The following is a 20204-nucleotide window of genomic DNA, read 5'->3' on the forward strand; positions in this document are numbered from 1 at the left end:
TCTGTGATCACAGAAGTACTATACAGCCTCCAAAATCTGGATCATACAGTCAGCACATAACCACCTAATTTACACTTACACAAATTCCACAAGAAATTAAAAATTAAGTTCTTACGGAAGCAGAACTGAATTCCAGTCAATCTTGGAAAATTGATAGAAGACGTCACTGCAAGTAGGCCCAGGTTGTAGAGCTAAAACATCATATAGTGACCTGAAAAATCCTCTCATATATTGCACGGAAAATAATGACCAATTACCAGTTATAGTTCTGTTTTACATGCTAACACAAAAAAGGTAATTTCTAGATAACCTCATTGTATCTACAGGTTATGCTCCAATTAAAACAGTAACAGGCAAGCATTTGTAAATTAACAGTTTACCATTATCTAACCTCCTTGCATTATAAGTTGGTACTATGCCAAGCCTTTGTGCCAATCCAGGCTAACCTTTTCCCCAAATCAGGTTACACTGAATTTCTCTATCTTCTTCTAAACTTCAGTATATAAAAGTATATAAAAGTAAAGGACACAATTTGAAGTAGTATTATGACTAGTTACCAAATACTCACAGCAATGTGTTTGCTTCTTGGAACTACTGCAATCATCACATTACTGTACAACTTTGACTTTATTTGTAATATTGTTTTATACTTCTTGTAACTCTTGCAATTCCTCATCTCTGTCAATATAAATTTGAGCTTTTCTTCCCAGGCCTCTGGTGAAAATGGGTTATTTTTGATTCAGTCGGACCATCCCGGGAAACAAATGTCAAATAAATAAATACTACTAAGTTTAGAAGTCTACATCTAAATTTTGTACTGCTAACATTTTAAATTCCTGTTATTTATAAGCAGAAAGGGCTCCAACACTGCTTAAACACAAATTACTCTAAAATAATCATCAGGACTCAACTTTAAAAGGAGTTGCAATCATTACTAAACAGTATTCATGAGCTATCAAAAAAGATGGACAACAAGCTTGATACTTTAAAAGAAAAATGTAAAACACAAATGGAATTTTTTACTTAAAAAAATACTTCACTGCTCAACAAATCAGATGACCTTTTCACTCATTCACATCATCAGTTCTAGACTGACTGCCATGACAAACACTTCAAGTGACTTCACCATAAAACTGGATAAAGTTAAAACAATTATATTCCCTTTGTCCGACCATAAACACAATTTGATTTAGCAATGAATGCTAAACAAAATACTAGTATTACCAGAATTCCATCACACTTAAAAGATAAAGGAATTTTTCTAAACATACATCTTACAGATGATACATCAGTAATATGTGTATGGGATTCTTTGAAATCATACTTGTATAGCAATGTTTTATCTTGGTTTATTAATAAGAAAAAACAATGGAATAAAGATTTATTAGATTTACAAACAAACACAGATAAACTAAAGTTAGACATACAAAATGGAAACACAAATTTACAAGGAGAATTTGATGAGATGAACAAAAAATATTTACAAATATTACATCATAAAACTGAGATTACTTTAGAAAACATCAAATTAAATTCTTATTCTATGAATCCTAAAAAACAAGAACAGCAAACAGTACAAACAAGATTATTAAATCCAATCAGATAAAAGAAATATATATTCCGGGTACTAGAAAGAGAGCTTCAGATCTAGAAGGTATTTTAGAGGCTTTTAAAACACACTTTAAATTAATTAACTCACATAATACTAAAATTAAACCTCAGAATGTAATAAAATCCTTATTTAAGAAATATATTAAGAAAAAAACTGACAGTAGATCAAATAAAGTTAATTGATAAAACTATTACAATGACTGAGCTTAAATCACAAATTAAGAAGTTAAAATTAAATAAGGCTCCAGGAACGGATATACCTTAAATGCACAAATTATTAATTAAAGAGGCTTTAGGCTTATTGTTAAGAGCATATACTTTGGCTAAACAAAATAATAACTACCCACCTTCCAGCAAATATACATTAATTCACCCAATTTTAAAGTCAGATAAAGATGCAAAAAAATGTTCATCATACAGACCAATATCATTAAACGCTCATTATGAAATGTTTATGGCAATACACACTAGTAGATTAAAACATTTACTTTTATTTATTAATGGAAATCAAATAATTTTTAAAAGATAGGAAAATTTTTGACATTAAAAAAAATTCTTACATTTATAGACTACATCAATTTCACACAAAACAATAAGACTTTAGTGAGCTTAGACATTAATAGCACTTGTGATTCAGTTCATTGGTATTATTTCTTGCTTTAGACAAATACGGGTTGTCTCTAGATTTTACCCAATCGATACAATTATGATATATCAAATCTTTAGCTTTTATAAAGATTGGGCATGCTTATCCAGAGCTATTGTAGTCTTCAAGGGTACGACACAGGGGTGCCCTTTGTCCCCTTTATTTGCTATGGTCATTGAACCTTTTGCTAATCGTATTAGGTAGGATGAATTCAGATATCAATGTACATGTTTTAATGTTTAGTTTTCAAACTTCAGTTGTTTGCTGATGACATTTTACTAACTCCGAATGATCATAGAAAGTTTTTACAAGATTTGATTCAATAGATCTTTTCCAAAGGAATTTCTGGACTTAAATTTAATGAATATAAAAACAAGATATTATTATAATAAGAAGAGAAATATAAAGTCTGCTAAATATATACAGTTCGACAACAAAATTAAATACCTAGGGTCACTTTATTATTGGTTTCATTCATATCATTTGTTAAATTTTAATATAAATAAAATTAAATGTTTCATGGAGAAATGGAATAAATTCTTTACTATGAAGGATAGACTTTCTACTTAAAATGATTTTTCCAAAAATATTATATCTTATACAAGCAATTTCTGTTCTTCCTCCCTCCCAAACAATATATACAACAATTTAATAAAAATAGTCTGTCGGCTTTTCCCAGTTAGGGGTCACCACAGCGGAACTCCCATCTGCTAATGATTAGCAGTGGATTTTTCCAGAGCCGAGTTGCCAGCCCGACGCCCAACCTTCAAAGAAGGCACGCCCATTCACAGACGTACCTACCTGCATGTCTGAGAACCTCTTGCTGTGAGGTGACAATGCTAACCGCTGCACCACCACGGCCTTATATACATAGATTAATGTTAAAATTCTTGTGCTAATAAATATAGAATTATGATTTGGGAAGCAGGGGAAATGTAACCTTTGACATTGAAATCTATGCTTTATCCTCGACTGTTAAAACATGGACAATGTTGCTAAACTCATCATATACAGCTACATGAAATCAAATTCAAGAACATACTTTGTTTTCACAATATACAAAACATTTGTCTAATAATTTTTATGCGATGGTAAGAGATTATGTCCTAGATAATACAGTCTAACATTTATACATTTATATTCCAAATTTATTTCTAACACATAAAATACCTATCCAAATAGAAATCCAGATATTAAGGCTTGGTCATTCTCATTTCCCCCCTTAGCATTCTTGGTCCTTGAATTAGTGCCAAGGACATGTAGGCTACGAAATTGTAAAATTCAAACAGAGCAACGTGAAACTAAGTAGATAATTAGGATGCAAGCCGATAAAGGGTTTGGTCTCAATGATAAAGTAGTGTTAAGGCCATTTTTAGCTGAATGACCATTGATGAATTAACTTTTATTCATGTGATTTAAGACACATTTATATGTATTGTTACATATATTGTCATAAATAACATAAATCTAATATATATCAGATGCTTTTGATAAAGTATAGTGTTTTAGCCATATTGACATATTTATATTTGCACCTACTACAGAGTCAATGTATTTTTAATTTTTTTTATAGTTCTATATATCTTTAAAAGTGTGATGAATAATCAATTGAATTATTTAATTGGTTTCATTTAAATGTTTCCTGTATACAAGTGAAGTAATTTGAGCACTGTAGTGTTAAAGTCTGAGGAAGTGTCCATCGAGACGTGAAAGCGCTTGCTGAACTGAATTATGTTCCTGCCTCGTTTGCTCTCTCTCTTTTATTCATTAGATTTACGTATTTATCAAAAGGAGCTTCATCTACCAGTCTCTTGTTTTATTTTTTTATATGTTTGCTGATGACATTTTACTAACTTTGAATGATCATAGAAAGTTTTTACAAGATTTGATTCAATAGATCTTTTCCAAAGGAATTTCTGGACTTAAATTTAATGAAAATAAAACCAAGATATTATCATAAATTGTAATAAGAATATAAAGTCTGCTAAATATATACAGTTCTCGACAACAAAATTAAATACCTAGGGTCACTTTACTAATTATGGTTTCATTCATATTAATTTGTTAAATTTTAATATCATAAATAAAATTAAATGTTTCATGGAGAAATGGAATAAATTATGTACTATGAAGGATAGACTTCCTACTTAAAATGATTTTTCCAAAAATATTATCTTATACAAGCAATTTCTGTTCTTCCTCCCAAACAATATATACAACAATTTAATACATTAATGTTAAACTTCTTGTGCTACCCTAATAAATATAGAATTATATTAAATAAAAGGATTTGTGAAGCAGGAGGAATTTAACCTTTGTGACATTGAAATGCATGCTTTATCCTCTACTGTTAAGACACTGACAATGTGGCTAAACTCACCTTATACAGCTATATGAAAGCAAATTCAAGAACATACTTAGTTACAATCAAATTATTTATTGTAAATTCAAGAACATACTTGGTTACAATCAAATTATTCATCGTTTTCACAATATACAAAAAATCTGTCTAATAATTTTTATGTGATGCTAAGAGATTATATCCTAGATAATACAGTTAAACATTTATATTCCAAATTTATTTCTAACACATAAAATACTTGCAAAACCTATCCGAATAGAAATCCAGATATTAAGGCTTGGTCATTCTCATTTCTTCCCTTAGCAAGTACACAGAATAATATTGACACTTTTGACATTAGCAATATGACCATACTTACAGGGAAAAAAACAAATATACTGGCATCAATTGTTGGATTCTGGAAAAGTTCTTCAAATGAATCAAATAATGAAAATGGTCAATATAGAAAAACAAACAAACAGTTGTTGTAATACAAGAACTAAGACAATATATTAACAGAATAGAGACAATGCAGCCATCAACTAGGCAAAATATTTCTAAACAAACAGTTTAAGGAAAAGGATATTCATCCAAAATATACAAAGTAATCAAAAGCACAAAAATATATTAAAAAGAAAGTTACTGCAATTACTACAGAACTATTAATAAATCGACCCCCTGAGGAAAATGACAAACTAATATTGATTTCCTCAATATAAACTTCTCTTCCATTACAATGGAAATTAATCATCTTGGAAATGTATTCACAGAATCTATATCACACTTCATAAAATTGAATTAATATTTAATCAAGAAATATGATGTTGGAGATGTAAATTAAAATTGAATGCTAACTGGCAACACATTTTATGAATGCTTCTATTGCTCATAAAATAGTTACCATAAATTGGAAAAGTGAGACTTTATCTACATTAAAGAGTGCAAGAACTTGGCTCTCAACATCTCTTAAATGGAAATGGCTACTATCAAGTTAAGAATAGAAAGAATCACTTCATATCACAACTCTTGGATAAAAGTTAGAGACTACTAGAGAAAACTGACTGCAATATGGTCTGAAGCCCAACTTTCTTTGGAAAAATATTGTGCATTTGTTCATTTAGACACAGTTGTAAATAGTTTTTGTTGTGTAGGTTTTTTCTTCTTTTTTCTTTTCTTTCGGTGGCTGAAAATTTCATATGCATGATTTTATTTCCAAGTTGTGATACGAATCTCAAAATCTTAATAAAATATTTGAGAAGACATGGAATCAAGATGCAGAACTTACAGTGAAGACAAAGAAGGGAAGGTAGTATATTTAATGCACTTAAAACTCAGAGCAGGCAATATACTATCTCCTTAGTAATGTATAATGCAAGATGGACATGGGAGCATCTTACTACACAAGATATCCAACTACTAGCAACAATGTCTGTGTCCGGGTAAACAGAGAATTACCAAGGAGAGTGGAATTGTCCTAAAAGAACCATATTCAAAGCTTTTTTTTCCTTGATGTTTAATAAGTTTTACCTTCCCATGTACCACACAAATGTGAATTTCATTAATTACGGTACAATAAGGTCTAAAAAAATGTAATCACTGAAGAAATATTGACTGCTACCGTTGCCTAACCTACCACAGACTGACAAAACATGAAAGATACACTAACAGACTGTTACCACAAGTTTCCCTGCCAAGCTGCCATCATTTCACATACATACATAATGGAATACATATGGCCCACACAAAACAATTTCATCTGTATGCTGCTATTTAAAGGCTAAAGTCAATTCATCACTAATTATAAACAAACTGTCAGAAAAGAACAGCAGCGAAAGTCAAAAAGAAAAGTATTCGGTTTGAACATAGCATGACATTTACTGCCTAGACTTGTTCAGCTTCAGCTCTCAACTTAGGCTTCAAAAGGGAGCTTTACCCCAGTCAGGGGCAAGCAACAGTAGCAAAAAAATACCGGCCTTGAAACAGTTGGGATAAGTACATCTTGTATTCTTACTACTGAGTTTATTTGACGTTTCTTAACCAGGAATGTCCAATTGGGCATGAAACCTTTTTCAGCGGAGACCCGGGAAGAAGAGCTCCATAAAAATGGACAATACACTTACAACTGCCGAATCCTACACAAATGCACTCTATAAGCACTTACACGAGTGCATGGATCGTGCTATCCCAAACGGAACCAAGACGCTATCCTTCAAAAAAAGGAAGGCAATCTGGTGGTCCCTTGCCATAAACAAACTCTACAACAAAAAAAAGTAACTGCTGCAAAAGAGAGTAAAATCCCATGAGTAGAGAAGCGCCCTGGTTAGCCTCAGTAAGAAGCTGAGATCCCTTATAAGATCCTCCAAAGCTAGCTACGAAAACAAAATTGCCACTGATTCGAAGGGCGACCACAAAGCATTCTATAGCTATGTCAAGAATCTCAATGGCAACACTCAGATCTGCTCCGAGTTACAGCACAACGGCACAAAAATTACAGAACCAACTGATATTTCCAACATCCTGGCAGATAGGTAATCCCCCCTCTCACCCCCCCCAAAGGGCACGTATATATACAGGAAGAATGCAGAGTCCCTGTAATCACAACTATGCAGGTAAACATTGCACTCTCTAAAACCAAAAACACAGCATCCATGGGAACGGACAACATCCTAGGCTACATTTTACACGAACTTCAGAACGAACTGACTCCCCACCTAAGCACCATGTTCAATCATAGTCTTACGTCAGGCTTTGTGCCCACTAAATGGCGCAGGGCAACAGTTATCCCACTCCACAAAGGGGGAGCCACCACTGATCCTGGGAACTATCACCCTATTAGCCTGACAAGAATGGTCTGCAAGGCCATGGAATGCATCATCATGGAACTCATAAACAAAGACATTAGTAACCTCCAAACTCTGGACCACACCCAGTTCGGGTTTGTGAAAGGCAGATCATGCTTGCGGTAGTCACCAGAGCCGTAGACGACAGTAAGGTGGTTCACACAGCCTATCTTGACCTCACCAAAGCTTTTGACACCACCCCCCATTCTGGAATTACAGCTAAACTCTGTAAACTAGGTATAAATCCCTACGTCACAAGATGGGTTGCCAACTGGCTTACTGACAGAACCCACACTGTAAAAGTTGCAGATTCCAAATCTGACTTCAAACCAGTGACAAGTGGAGTACCACTGGCGTACAGTCCTGGGACCTCTTTTGTTTGGCATCTACTTCTCTGAAGTACAGGCTAACATAGAAGGCCTCTAGCTAATGAAGTTTGCAGATCACTGCCAACTAGGAGCCATTGTCGAGTCCCCAAATGATGTGGACATCCTACAGAAGGGCATCACTGAACAGATGCCTGGTGTCAGAGCCATGGCCTCAAGCTCAATGCCAAAAAGTGCATTGTCATCCCCTTTGGTAAAAACTCTGTACCCATGAACTACAACATAAAACAGCAGTCTACTTAATGCCGAATGTGTGATAAAGAGACCTTGGGACCCAGGTGGACAGTAGTCTCTCCTTTGATAATCACATTGCCACAGTAGTCAGGAAATCCTTCTATGTGGCACACCTCATCACAAAAGGGTTCTCATCCAGGAAAAAAAAAAAAAAAAAAAAAAGGAGGTCATTGTTCTACTCGGCACTCATTAGTCCCATTATAGAGCACAACACTCCTTTTGGAATGTACCTCACAAAACATCGGCAGCAGCTGGAAAGGCCACAGAAGTACCTCACAAAGAGGATTACTGGCCTCAAACAGATGCCCTACACCTGATGGTCTCAAAAAACTCCAGCTTTACAATGTAGTATATCGCCTACTCCGAGGAGATCTCTCCCTAACATATAAAGCTATGTTAAACCCAGAGCTGCTGGACATGCTACACCTAAAGAAATCCCAATCCCTCTGGGCTACACGCTCTAGGGACCTAAACCTTGTCACCACAATAAAACAGGACATGCTGCAGCGATAGATTCCTGTCCCAGAGACTTCCTATACGCTGGAACAAGCTACCCATCTATGTCAAGCAAAGTTCCTCATTAGCACTATCCAAGAAAAATCTTGATGTACGGATGGGAAATAGGAAATACACCCCGGGGATCACTTCTGTGGCTCTGCTCGACAGAGGCACAGGAAATTAACTTTCTTGGGTGGTGTAAGCCAGGGAACCTTGTTGGCTGGGCTTGCTTGGGCCGATAGCCTACTGTCTTACCTAGCAGCCTATACACCATAGGTACACAAACGACACAGTCATTGTACATGAGGGTGTAGACCACTTTCGACATACCTCCCTGAACAATACGAAGAGGGAGAAGCTTGAGTTCTCAGAACGTGCATATTAACTGTGAACCATGTCCTGAGCAGTATTCTAACAAAGTACAACACTACAACAAGACCAAAAGATAACTGATGTAGCTTCTGATGTTATTCAAGGGTAGAATACACACAGACACAGAGACTCAAAGATCTGGCTCCCATCAGTACAGGGCTTTAATATCCATTGCATGTGCAGGGTCACAGCATTAGATGAATGCACTTAAGTTGAAGGTCTTCCAAAAAAAAAAAAAAAAAAAAAAAACACAACATCTCACCTCAAGACTCAAACAAGATAATGACCTGGAACTCATCCATGTACAACTTAAGGTAAATATCATCACAGCTAAATACAGGACCTCATTTATGTCCCCCTCAGCTCACAACTCCTACCTAACTAGTATGTAGTCTCTATGCATTAAGCCAAACATCATTCTCATGAGACTTCAACTATCCCTACACGAACACAAACATGTACTCCAGCAGCAATAAAATCCCAGACTTAGTCCTTACTATTATAGGGCAGCTCTGGAGACTTCCAAGATGGCTGCAAACTGGATCAACCTCTTGATTTCAGCCCTCCCAGTGTGAAAACAGAAACAAAGGAGAAGTGCACTAAAACTTATTTGGGTAAAATTCAGTTATTGGCTAGTTAGTACACTGCCTGTATGCCAGCAGAGAAGAAATTTGGAGAATGTAAAAGAAAAAAATCAACCAGAAACACTGAAGAGAAAACACTGACTGGGAAGGATCCTGCAAGTGCTCAGCACAAAGGAGTTCAAGCTTCAGCTTTGGTTCAAGAGATGGAATCCAGTAATTTACAGAAAATAATTAAATGAGCTCAGAAGTAATTAAAATAAACAAAACACTCACTTTAACATCACAGCAAAAGACAACACCACTATATACCCAACTGAACACACTAAATTGCTAGGAGTGGAAATAGACAAACTAAAATTTGACATTCACATATCCATGACCATAAAAAAAGTCCACAAAAAACTAGGAGCATTATACAGAAATAAACAATTTCTCACCAAAGCAGCAAAGATTTCAATAGCAAATTCCCACCTTATCTCCACCCTACTTTATGCCTCTCCAATATATACCAACCTAAGGCAATGTGATCTAAACAAGCTAGAGACCTGCTACAACAAAATCGCCAAATTCGCCACAGGGGCATCCTACCGTAGTCACCACTGTCTCTCACTTGCTGAAGTGGGCTGGCTTGAACTCCCTCACCTCCTTCAGTGTATCAACTCTCACTCGCCCACAAACTAGTAAACCATCCACTAAATGTCCCACCCCTCCAGAATCTACTCCAACCCTATCGCACCACCAGACCACTAAGATCCAGCAACAAAAATCACTTGCAGATCACTAAAGCCAATAACTCTGCTGGTGAAGCACTATTCTCTTGCGTCATAGCCAAATTATGGAACTCACTCCCACCCACAAATACCTCCATACTATCATGCACCAACTTCAAAACTTTATTAAAAGCGCACCTAAAAACATGCTGGCTTTGCCCTTGCAACTCCCACTCTAATCTCATCCACCCCATTCAACTACTACCTTTCTTTCCACTCCACTAACTACCTTGATTATAGCAAGCTCAGATGCTCATAAGCCTAGTACTTATTATACAGCAGGAACTTCTCATTTGTTAATGCCTGTTATGTACTTCACAGATAAAGATTCTAGTTGTCTACTGATGTACTATGTTCTTCATCTGTAAATATATGTTGTAAGTAATTTCTATGTTAAATTGTTAATCGCTATGTAATCCAATGCAACTACTGTCTGTTTATTTTACTGTGGAGCTTTCCTCCCTGGGCCTCCGCTGAAAATGGACCCACGTCCAGTCGGACACTCCCGGTCAACAAATTTAAATAAATAAATAAATAAACACAAATAAAACTTCTATTTTTCCCAGCTTTAAGTTAAGTAGTTATTCAGACAAACTGATAAAACTACAAAATAAATCAGAGACAGCACATGCAGAAAAAGGCAGATTTGCTGCTATACCAGAGAAATTGGAAGGAACAGACTTAATTTTATGAAAGCACAGATAAGCAATTGGACTGTTCCATAGCAGGATTTGTTAACTGAAAGGGCACATCAAGTGTCTGCTCCAAACTTGGCTATGAGAAAGCAGCTAAGAACTATATTAGTAATGATACAATCGTACCAGCAGAAAGAGTTAACACAGACAAAACTATGGCAGAAGGAAAAAGTATTAAAACTTGAAGACAGAATGTTCATTGTACACCAGGCAGAACAGAAGCAAATTTATCCCAGCTATCAGGTAATGTAGATAGATGGGTGTGAGATTCAAGCTGCTGTATTCATCTGCCTTCGAAGTATGTTTTTCTGGAGGATCAAACATGTTTTTGTGATGCAGAACAGGTTAAGGAGGAAATAAGCTTAATCCAAAATAAAAATAAATATGTGAACCAACAAGTGAAGAGGACTCTGCTTCTCATTCTTCTGACAATAAACCTCGGAGAAAGAGAGATAGTTTGCCAAGGACGCCTTTTTCCAATATTCCAAAGGAAACTTTTTTCTATGTTTTCTGGTCTGCCGTTAACCTGTTTATTCCTCTTACTTCTTTTTATAACATTTATTTCCATTATCAACAATTAAAACCCTTATTGCTTTATGATTAGAAAAGTCTGCAGGCTTCCCACCTCCCATTGTTTTATCCTCAAAAGAAACAAGAGAAATAAATCTATTTAAATATACCTCTGACAAATCCAGTTTCTTTTCTCCCAATATTAACAAAACCATATTTAATGACTTCTTTCCTTATAGTTGCTTATCATAGTTGACATTCACCACCACAAACTTCTCTCTCTCCAAACATTATTTCTATCACAGTCATATATGCATAAATGACACATACTCTTTCTATCTTTTCCTTAAATTGCATACTACCAGTCTTTGTGGTATAATGGCCATTATTTTTAAACTTCTTCACTTTTTATCATAAAGCCATTGACTGGAATGACTTTAAATCAGATTAAAACAAACAAAAAAAAAAGATAATTTCAATAATACTGACTAAGATAAACTAAAGTTAAAGATTTCAATACAAAGGTATCCAAAGCACTTTAAGTATGTTGGAAGTGTATGACTTACCTGACCACTTTAGATACAGATACCAAAGGAATCTCAAATTCTTTACTACTCCCCCTCACATATGAAAGAAAATCAAGTGTAGACCAAGATTTGTACTGCCCTCAGTTCTTCTACAGCATTTGATTAGTGTATTTGCTGAATTGTACATTCAGATCATTTTGGTGAGCACTCACAGATCAATTTGTATATTGAATTAAGCAAATTTCTAATAGGGGGTTGGAGTTGGACACCAGACTCTAATCTGTTACAATGAGTATTTTAATCAAAAGACTAAAAAAGTGTCATCGGCTCTGGATCTAGATATTCACTAGGCTTCTTTAAAAAGCTGACCTCTATGGGTATTTTTCCTCATAAGCATCTACTCTCAAAAAGTCATCTTAAAATAAAAAGAATGTTAAATAAAACTACTAGCTGGGAACTTAAATATTAGTTTGACAGAATTACAAATCAAAGAATTACCTTCAGACAAATGCTGAGCTCTGTTCTTAACCTTGCTTTGGGTCAAGACAGTTAACTAATTATTCTTAATGGGCAAAGATACTACCCAAATATTTAGTATTCATATTGCAAATTTAAAAGCACCCTACAAAAATTATATTTTATGAATCTAGATGGTATGACACGAAATCCTAAAAATATTTGCAAAGTTTTCCTACTTTTCAAATCTACGTAATTCCTCTTCAAAGAGAGCCAATTCTCAATATCAAAACTTTTACACGATAAAGCTTTCTAAACAAGTCAGCTTTAGTGTTTGCGCTCGATATAATTAACACACTCGAGACTAACAACGCTGTAAATCGCGATAGTTTAGCTCTAAAGATTTGATAAGACTGGATAATCTCAAGTAAAACAATCCAAAATTGTACTTAAAAACATTTGACAGTCAAAGAGTTAAAATTAAACTCTCATTGCTATAACAGCTGTTATTTTCTAGATAATTAAAAATAAACTTTTGTTCCATTTGTGATTTTAAATAAAACCACTCTTCTTTGTACATCTTCAAACTACTTTAATGCATGTAACGGTCATCCAAATTCAGGAACAAAGTCACAAATTGGAGATCTGCATGAAAGTTGTGCCTCAATTAATTATGGGCATTCCTGCAGACATTACATCAAAATAGGATTGACGACAACTGAAACAGAATTTTTGCTTGGACAAAAGCATTCTAATTTCTCTTCTTATAAAGGGCTAGAGGCCCCCTTTACACTTCTATACTTTAATCAATGTATACACATCAATAGTAAGCTCCCTTGTCAAAGTACGTGAACCTGCAAAAGTGGACATTACATAGAACCTGTAGAAGCAATATGCAGTGAGAATTAAAGGTGCCATCTAACCTTAAAAAACTGGAAAGTCTAAAAGGCACCGCAGCACAAACATTGCTCATCCATACTCCTTACTGTGCCTATCCATCCGCACATGCACTCACACACCAATTGCTATGTGTAACCAAATGAATGTCTTTTGCAAATCAAACATGAATGTTGTGTTCAGTGGCTTTGCTGTTAGGAGACCAAAAGCAGACTCCAAGACTATGGGAAAGTTTAAGTTTAACTATCAAATGAATGATAGCACATATACAATTCAGTATGTCAGTAGTTCAGGATACCAAGGGGAGAAAGTGGAGAAGCTTAGTTTTCTTTGGATTGAGAATTAATTTATCACTGAGCCATGCCTCTATCGAGTTCAATGTAGCTTGAGTTAAAGAGTGAAGGTCAGATGGGTTGTCTGCAGTTGTGATGACAGTACAGTCATCAGCATACTGCACTAGTGATGAGTGGAAGCAGGAGGAGTGTAATTGGTTGGCAAATATATTAAAGAATAGACACCTAAGGATGGATCCTTGGGGGACAACCATTTCCACTGAGAGAAGGGGGGATTGTGCAGAGAGCCATTTAACTGATTGTTAGCGGTTAGTGAGGTAGCTTATGAACCAAGATAAGGTATGAGAGGAGAAATTAAGGCTTGTTAGTTTGTAGAGGAGAAGTGGATGGGAGCCGGTATCAAAAGCTTTGGAGAGGTCCAGGAACAGGGTAAAGACAAGTTTATTATTTTCTCGGGCAAGTGATACAGTATTTATAAAGGATGTTAGTGCAATTGTGTTGCTGTGCTTGGGACAGAAGCCATGTTGAGTATGAGTTAGTATGTTTTCCTTATGGAGAGAGAAGTTGGTATGGCAATTGGTCTAAAGTTTGTTATATCTGTTTTAGTCAGTACTTCTCAACTTAACTTGCCCAGTTAAAGATCCTAATATCAGCTATGGTAAACAGACATGCATACAACATACAAAATATTATTTCAATATGTAAGCAAAACACCTGATCTCTGCTTCTTCATACTTAAGAACCTAACCCCAGTGTTCAGCCCTGAGACAATGTATAGTCTACAAGACAAACAATCTATTTTGCGCCTTCATTTCTTAGACTTCCTCGAAAACGTTATTTGCAGACATCTTCCACAAGCAGCGAGGGGCACTGAAGCCACCTACCCCGGCTAAAATAGACAAATTAGCAACACAATGTTTATTACAACAGTATGCAACGAATACACACCAATGTTACGTCACTAGCCACATGACAGATCAGTTTACAATTACAAACATCCTTTAACTCAAGCGCATATGATAACTGGGAAGCAGTAATCCACTGCATACTTAGCTGGCAGTTCCTTATACACACATTCGGACAGCTCATCTTCTTAAATTATAACATTTAAAGAATTAATATTAGCAGTGCAGTCACATACTTTCTTTGAAAATCCAAAAGTTGCTGTTGTCCAGTTTCATAAAACTCACAAAAAAATTCAACAAACCTAACTCCTCTAAACAGATGTCTGAACAGGTTAAATGAGTATAACCCAAAATAATTCATCAAAGAAAATGAAATGACACAATACTCACTGCTGGTTCTCACCCTCACCACGACTCTTATTGTCCGACTTTAGTCTCCCACTGTTCTGCAACACCATGGTCAAGCTGATACCTCAATGTGCTGCAGCTACTACACCTCCCGACAACAAACTTAAATCAAACACCCAAAACGCTTATTCTTTTGTTTTATACTCACTACTGACTACCGTAGTCCCTCACTGGTCTCGCAATAACTCTAGGTGGAGCAATCGAAAAATTAATAACATAAATAAAATAAGTCTCTTAACTTAAAGCCCGTAACCGGTAGTTTCCCTAAATCCTCTGTACTGTATACAGAGCAAACTTGGCGGGTTAGTTTGTTCCCGCGAGAAAACTTGAAGGGGTGGTACCGCGGCGCAAGGCACGGCCCTCGGTAGCCACCGTACGCCGCGACGTTGTGGTGTTTCAGTTTGTTTTTGTTGTGTTTGTCATTAAAATGTTTCTGTATAAAATATATGATGTTGTATTTGCCAGTATGTCCAAATGTGCTGTGAATTATATCTCTCAAACTTGTAGTTCTAGAATCAGGAACAAAGGTGATACGGTGGGGTGAGCACATAGGATTCCCGACAGATTTTAATGCTGCTCTTATCAACTTAGAAAGATAATATGACAACAAGTTTTACACTGCCGTGTATTTTCTGAAGGATATGAAGCGTTAAACTCAAATATCTGTCATTATTTATTGACTGCAATTGTTAACGATTTGCAAGAAAAAACACAAATTTCACAAGGGTCAAACCAAAATATGAGACGTAAATCTAGCGTGTCTGCAGAATTTTAGGTAGTCGAGAGGTATTTTGTAAATTAAAGAAACAAAAAATCTCATCCTGTTGTGTTGCCTTATTGTTTATTGATGTTGGATGAATCACATTAATTATAGCAACTTTTTTCCAAGGATATATAATTTCTGATGGATCCACTGGAGTTTAACAGCCACTGGGGCTGCTGCTGTGACAGCTACATAAAAATTGTATTCTCTGAGGGAGGCGGTCCACCCGATAGGAAGAGTGGTCTTTGGGCCCTTTCCACTCTTCCTAGTAGGGGTGGAGTTTCATAAGGCGTGGGAATTTACTTCCAGTGGATAATCATAGTAAGTTATGTCACATTAAACTTTTAAAACGATAGTAGGACTGCATATAGACGACATTTTTGCTTCTCATATTTGAAATAATGTAGTAGTGAGTTCAGGGACTTGCATATCGTGCACGTTGATGTGCGTATTTACTGGCTGTCTGTCAGCCTGTTTCCCAAGAGCTGGGAAGGGGAGTTGTTGCTCTAATCAGAACTTTATTTTAACTGGAGTTAAATTCTGGATGCACGTACCATGCTCGTCCTGTGTTGTTTTACAGTACTTAGTGTTATGTTAACACTTTTGGAAAAGAACAAGAAGTTAGTAGTTGTAGAATGTACTACTTTACCGATTTTGTCAAAGTAACAGCAACTGAAAAGGAAAGATTGAATAATGGTACGAGTCATCGTCAGAAGCATTCTTTGGCAGTATTTTTGTCTTTTTTAATGTTTTGTGGTAAAGTATCGTGTGCACTAACCTTTTCAGATTCCAACGTGGGACATCTGTCTTAAACGAAACGTTTAATTTTGCAGTACAAACCATACCTACGACCATACCAAAGAATTAGATGTCACTTTGATGTCAAAATAAAAGGTCACTCTTCTCAAGGTGACCATTGTGTTACAGGACCTAAACTGGGACACTTGAGAGCCGCCCCAGGAAGCCAGGCCTGCAATCCCATTCTCCCAGCCCCAATGGGAGTGGAGATAGGGCAGCCATGTCATCTCGCACTGGGGCAGGCAGGTTTACATCCTGTCCTTCACCAGGCACTGGCACTGAGAAGATGTCATTCTGTGAACAGCACCACCCAGGAGGCAAGAGGCCACATGCCAGGAGGCTTGAAGCGATGCACATTCGTCGGTACCTGGCACCGTGGGGGTGAGAGACTGAGGTGTGTCGCAAAAAGTACAGAAATGGAGGGACCCAGTGTCATCTCCCCTGTGAGTTTGAAAGCCCTAGGTGGAAGGCAAAGTGGAGAACCAGTGTCATGGAAGTCTGGATGAGGCTTCATAGCCCAACAGAGTTCCATGAGGCTGGGAAGATCCCCTGAGAGGCTCCAAGAGCATGCATGACAGTGCATGATTTGGCAGCAGTTAGGAGATATGTAGCCCTGGAAGAGAGCTCTCTCTCCTGGGTAGAAGTGGAACCCCAGAGGGGGTCAGTCCTGATGGAAGTCTGGAAGGGAGAGAGATGTGGAAAGTGACTGGTACAGGACAGCTCTCACCTGGGTGAAGGGGTACAGACCATGGCCTGTCTGGGACAGAAGTCTGGAAGGGGGAGAGAGGCAGATAGTGGCAGGGAGGGGCCAGCTCCTGCCTGGGTGAGGGGGGTCAGGCATAGCTCCCCACAACAGAGGTCCTTAAGGGAGCGCTAGGGCGGACAGCAGCAGGGCCTGGAGAGCTCCTGCCTGTGTGAGTGGGATAAGGCACAGCCCAACATGATGGAAGTCCTTAAGGGAGCAACTGCCAGACAGTGGTGGGGCCTGGAGACCTCCTGCCTGGGTGAGTGGGGTCGGGCAGAGCTCCCCATGATGGAAGTCCTTGAGGAAGCACCAGGGTGGATGGCAGAGGAGCCTGGAGAGCTCCCGCTGGGGCAAAAGCATCCATCTTCACCCTATAAACGACAGAATCCTTGAAAAATCTCAAAGTCCCCAGAGCCCCATCATGACAGTGAATCTGACCCTCAGCAGCCGAGGGAAGTTCCAGAGGAGTGGACGGGATTGGAAGGAAGCTCCGCTGAGAGGATCCGAGGGCATGAGTGATCCAGCACAATTTGGCAGTCTGCAGGAGGCGGAATCCCCTGACATGGGGCCACAGTCAGGGAAGGTCTCTTGGCCAGGTCAAAGGGGAGGACTGTAGGGTTTGGCCCTGACAGATGTCAGTACGGGAGCACCAGGCAGATGGGGTGTAGGGCCTGAAGAGCTCATGCCTGAGTGAGTGGGGCCAAGCAGAACCCCCCCATGATGGAAGTCCTTGAGAGAGTGACTGACTGATGGCGGCAGGGCCTGGATGGCTCCTGCCAGGTTGAAGGCATCCGACCTTACCCCATACCCAATGGCATCCCCGAAAAATCACAAAGTCCCCAGAGCTGCTTAGGATGGGAAAGCTGGGAGTCTGGCCACCCTGGGAAGCCAAGTCACCATTCAGACTGAGCGGTCTAAACTGGGACATTTCTGTGTCCCAAAGACAATGTTTGGGATTCCAGGACAGAGACTTCCAAACTGGGACTGTCCTGAAAAAACTGGGACAGTTGGTCACCTTGACTCTCTACTACAATACACTTTACCAAGGCTTCTAGAATTGTATTTAAGGGATCCAGACACCCTCTGTTTAAATACCTTTTCTTACAATTTGCTTTTAATTATTCCCTTCCAAATGACTCATATGCTTCAACTCTAGAATAAAATTCCAAGGCCTCACCACTCTCTCTGTGAAATAAAATATCCCAGAGTTTTTTTTTAAGTGCCCACTTCCTACTGACTTGTACTCTTCCATCTCATTTTTTTCTAACCATCCTTTCTTACATGCCGGGTTCTCTAAGTCTTTTTCCTGCCCTTTCCCCGCCAGCATTTGATATATCTGTATAGTGAGCAATCTAGATCCTTAACCTTTCTACCTCTCTCTCTGTACACCTCTAAAACTGGACACAGTAATCCAGATGCAGCCTCACCTGTGTTCCATACAATGGAAAGATTACTTCAGCAGCTCTAGAGTTCATTCCTCAAGCTTTGCATGCTGGCACGTTATTGACACTGGCCACAGCCATGTTGCATTGGACTGCACTGCTCCACTTATGGGGTACTAATCATAAGATCATTTTCTTTCTCTCTCTTTCTCCTTTCAATAATTACACTGCTATTATGCATTTTTCCATGGATTTCCCCTTGAAGGAGTATGATCTAATTTTTTTACATTAAATCCTATGTTTCTTGTATTTGTGCACCCCATGTAGATTGTGCCTTGTCAGTTTGGAGAGTGGGCCATCCTTGTATGACAACTACAGTTTTTTGTTGTAAACTGATACATTGATCTTGGTTTACCATATAAGGTGTGACACAGAATTAATAAGTAAGACTGGTTCTGATATGAAGCCCTGAAGCAACCAGTGCTGGTATTACACATGGCACTGGTTGATGCCAACCAGCACTCTACCTGACATAGTAGTGATGGGTGTCTGATACAGATAGCTATGGGCTTTTAGCAGTGCCATAAATTCTAGATGATCCTTAATTCCATTTTGGCAGTGTCTTTTTGTAGCTAAGTACTGTGGAGGCATAATCATTCCTAAACACAGAAAATTAGCTATCAGAATTTATGCAGTAAATAGTGGTAGACATAACAGGACACAGCAGAGTCATGTACTATAAATATCTCTGCTTAGTTCCTTTACTAATTACCATATTCCTGAGGACTGTCCTCAAACCAGTATTTTTGACTTTTTGCTCCCTGTATATAAATAACTGTAGCTCCAAAATGATTTGATATTTTCTTATAAACATTTCAGAGAATTTTATCTCCATAGACACCTGTAAAACACCCATAGATTGTCTTCTTGTTCTGAAAGACAAAGGAACATCTGTGGAATTCTAGTGAAAAGAATCATTGTATACATTTTTTGTTCTGTAATGGAAAGAATAACATATCACAGTTTTACAGTTACAATACTCATTCCTGCAGTACTGCAGTCACGACAAAACTGTATATTTGTGGCTATGGTAGCTTTTATGTTTGCTGCTTTGAAGAGAACTGAAAGCTGCATTTTTTCTTCTGAGTGTTTTGTAAATGTTGCAGTTTGCCAGCTTCAAAAGACCAGTTTGCCTTAATTTAATACTACATACAAATTGTACCTATCTACATCTTCAAGAAAATTTTGCCAATTTCAAGGACAAGTCTTCTAGGTACTTAGCTTTATACTGCAAAATCCATGATGTAATAGTAATTTGGGAAAGCAGACATCATCTGCATTTCAGTATATTCACGTTTCCCATAAACAAGTAAAATGCACGTATTTTACTGTAGCATTTTAAAATCCAGGAAATACCACTTTTTGATAGAAAATATTTTAGTTCTAATTTCATACAAAACGCACTAATGATTTATTTATGTGTACTACTGAGTTTATCAGCTTGAAAAAATGTTGAGTTATACAGGTTTGTTGTGAAGTGAAT

At 37.4% G+C, this 20204-nt stretch overlaps 2 protein-coding genes across 2 annotated transcripts in view; one reads left to right on the forward strand and one right to left on the reverse strand.

Moving 5' to 3' along the window:
- Nucleotides 1–15253, reverse strand: part of POLE (DNA polymerase epsilon, catalytic subunit) — a 1031469-nt gene extending 1016216 nt beyond the window's left edge. The window contains exon 1 of the mRNA XM_044069769.1: nt 14956–15253. Within this exon, the coding sequence (XP_043925704.1) occupies nt 14956–15023 (68 nt within the window). The 5' untranslated portion in view covers nt 15024–15253. The remainder of the gene's footprint in view (nt 1–14955) is intronic.
- Nucleotides 15254–15960: 707 nt separating this feature from the next.
- The window catches only part of PXMP2 (peroxisomal membrane protein 2), a 439334-nt gene continuing 435090 nt past the window's right edge, over nt 15961–20204 (forward strand). The window contains exon 1 of the mRNA XM_044068667.1: nt 15961–16057. The gene's annotated coding sequence lies outside the window, so the exon portion shown is untranslated. The remainder of the gene's footprint in view (nt 16058–20204) is intronic.

The sequence above is a fragment of the Protopterus annectens genome, chromosome 4.part0, assembly GCF_019279795.1.
Source record: "Protopterus annectens isolate FY-2018-M chromosome 4.part0, PAN1.0, whole genome shotgun sequence".
NCBI lineage: Eukaryota > Metazoa > Chordata > Ceratodontiformes > Protopteridae > Protopterus > Protopterus annectens.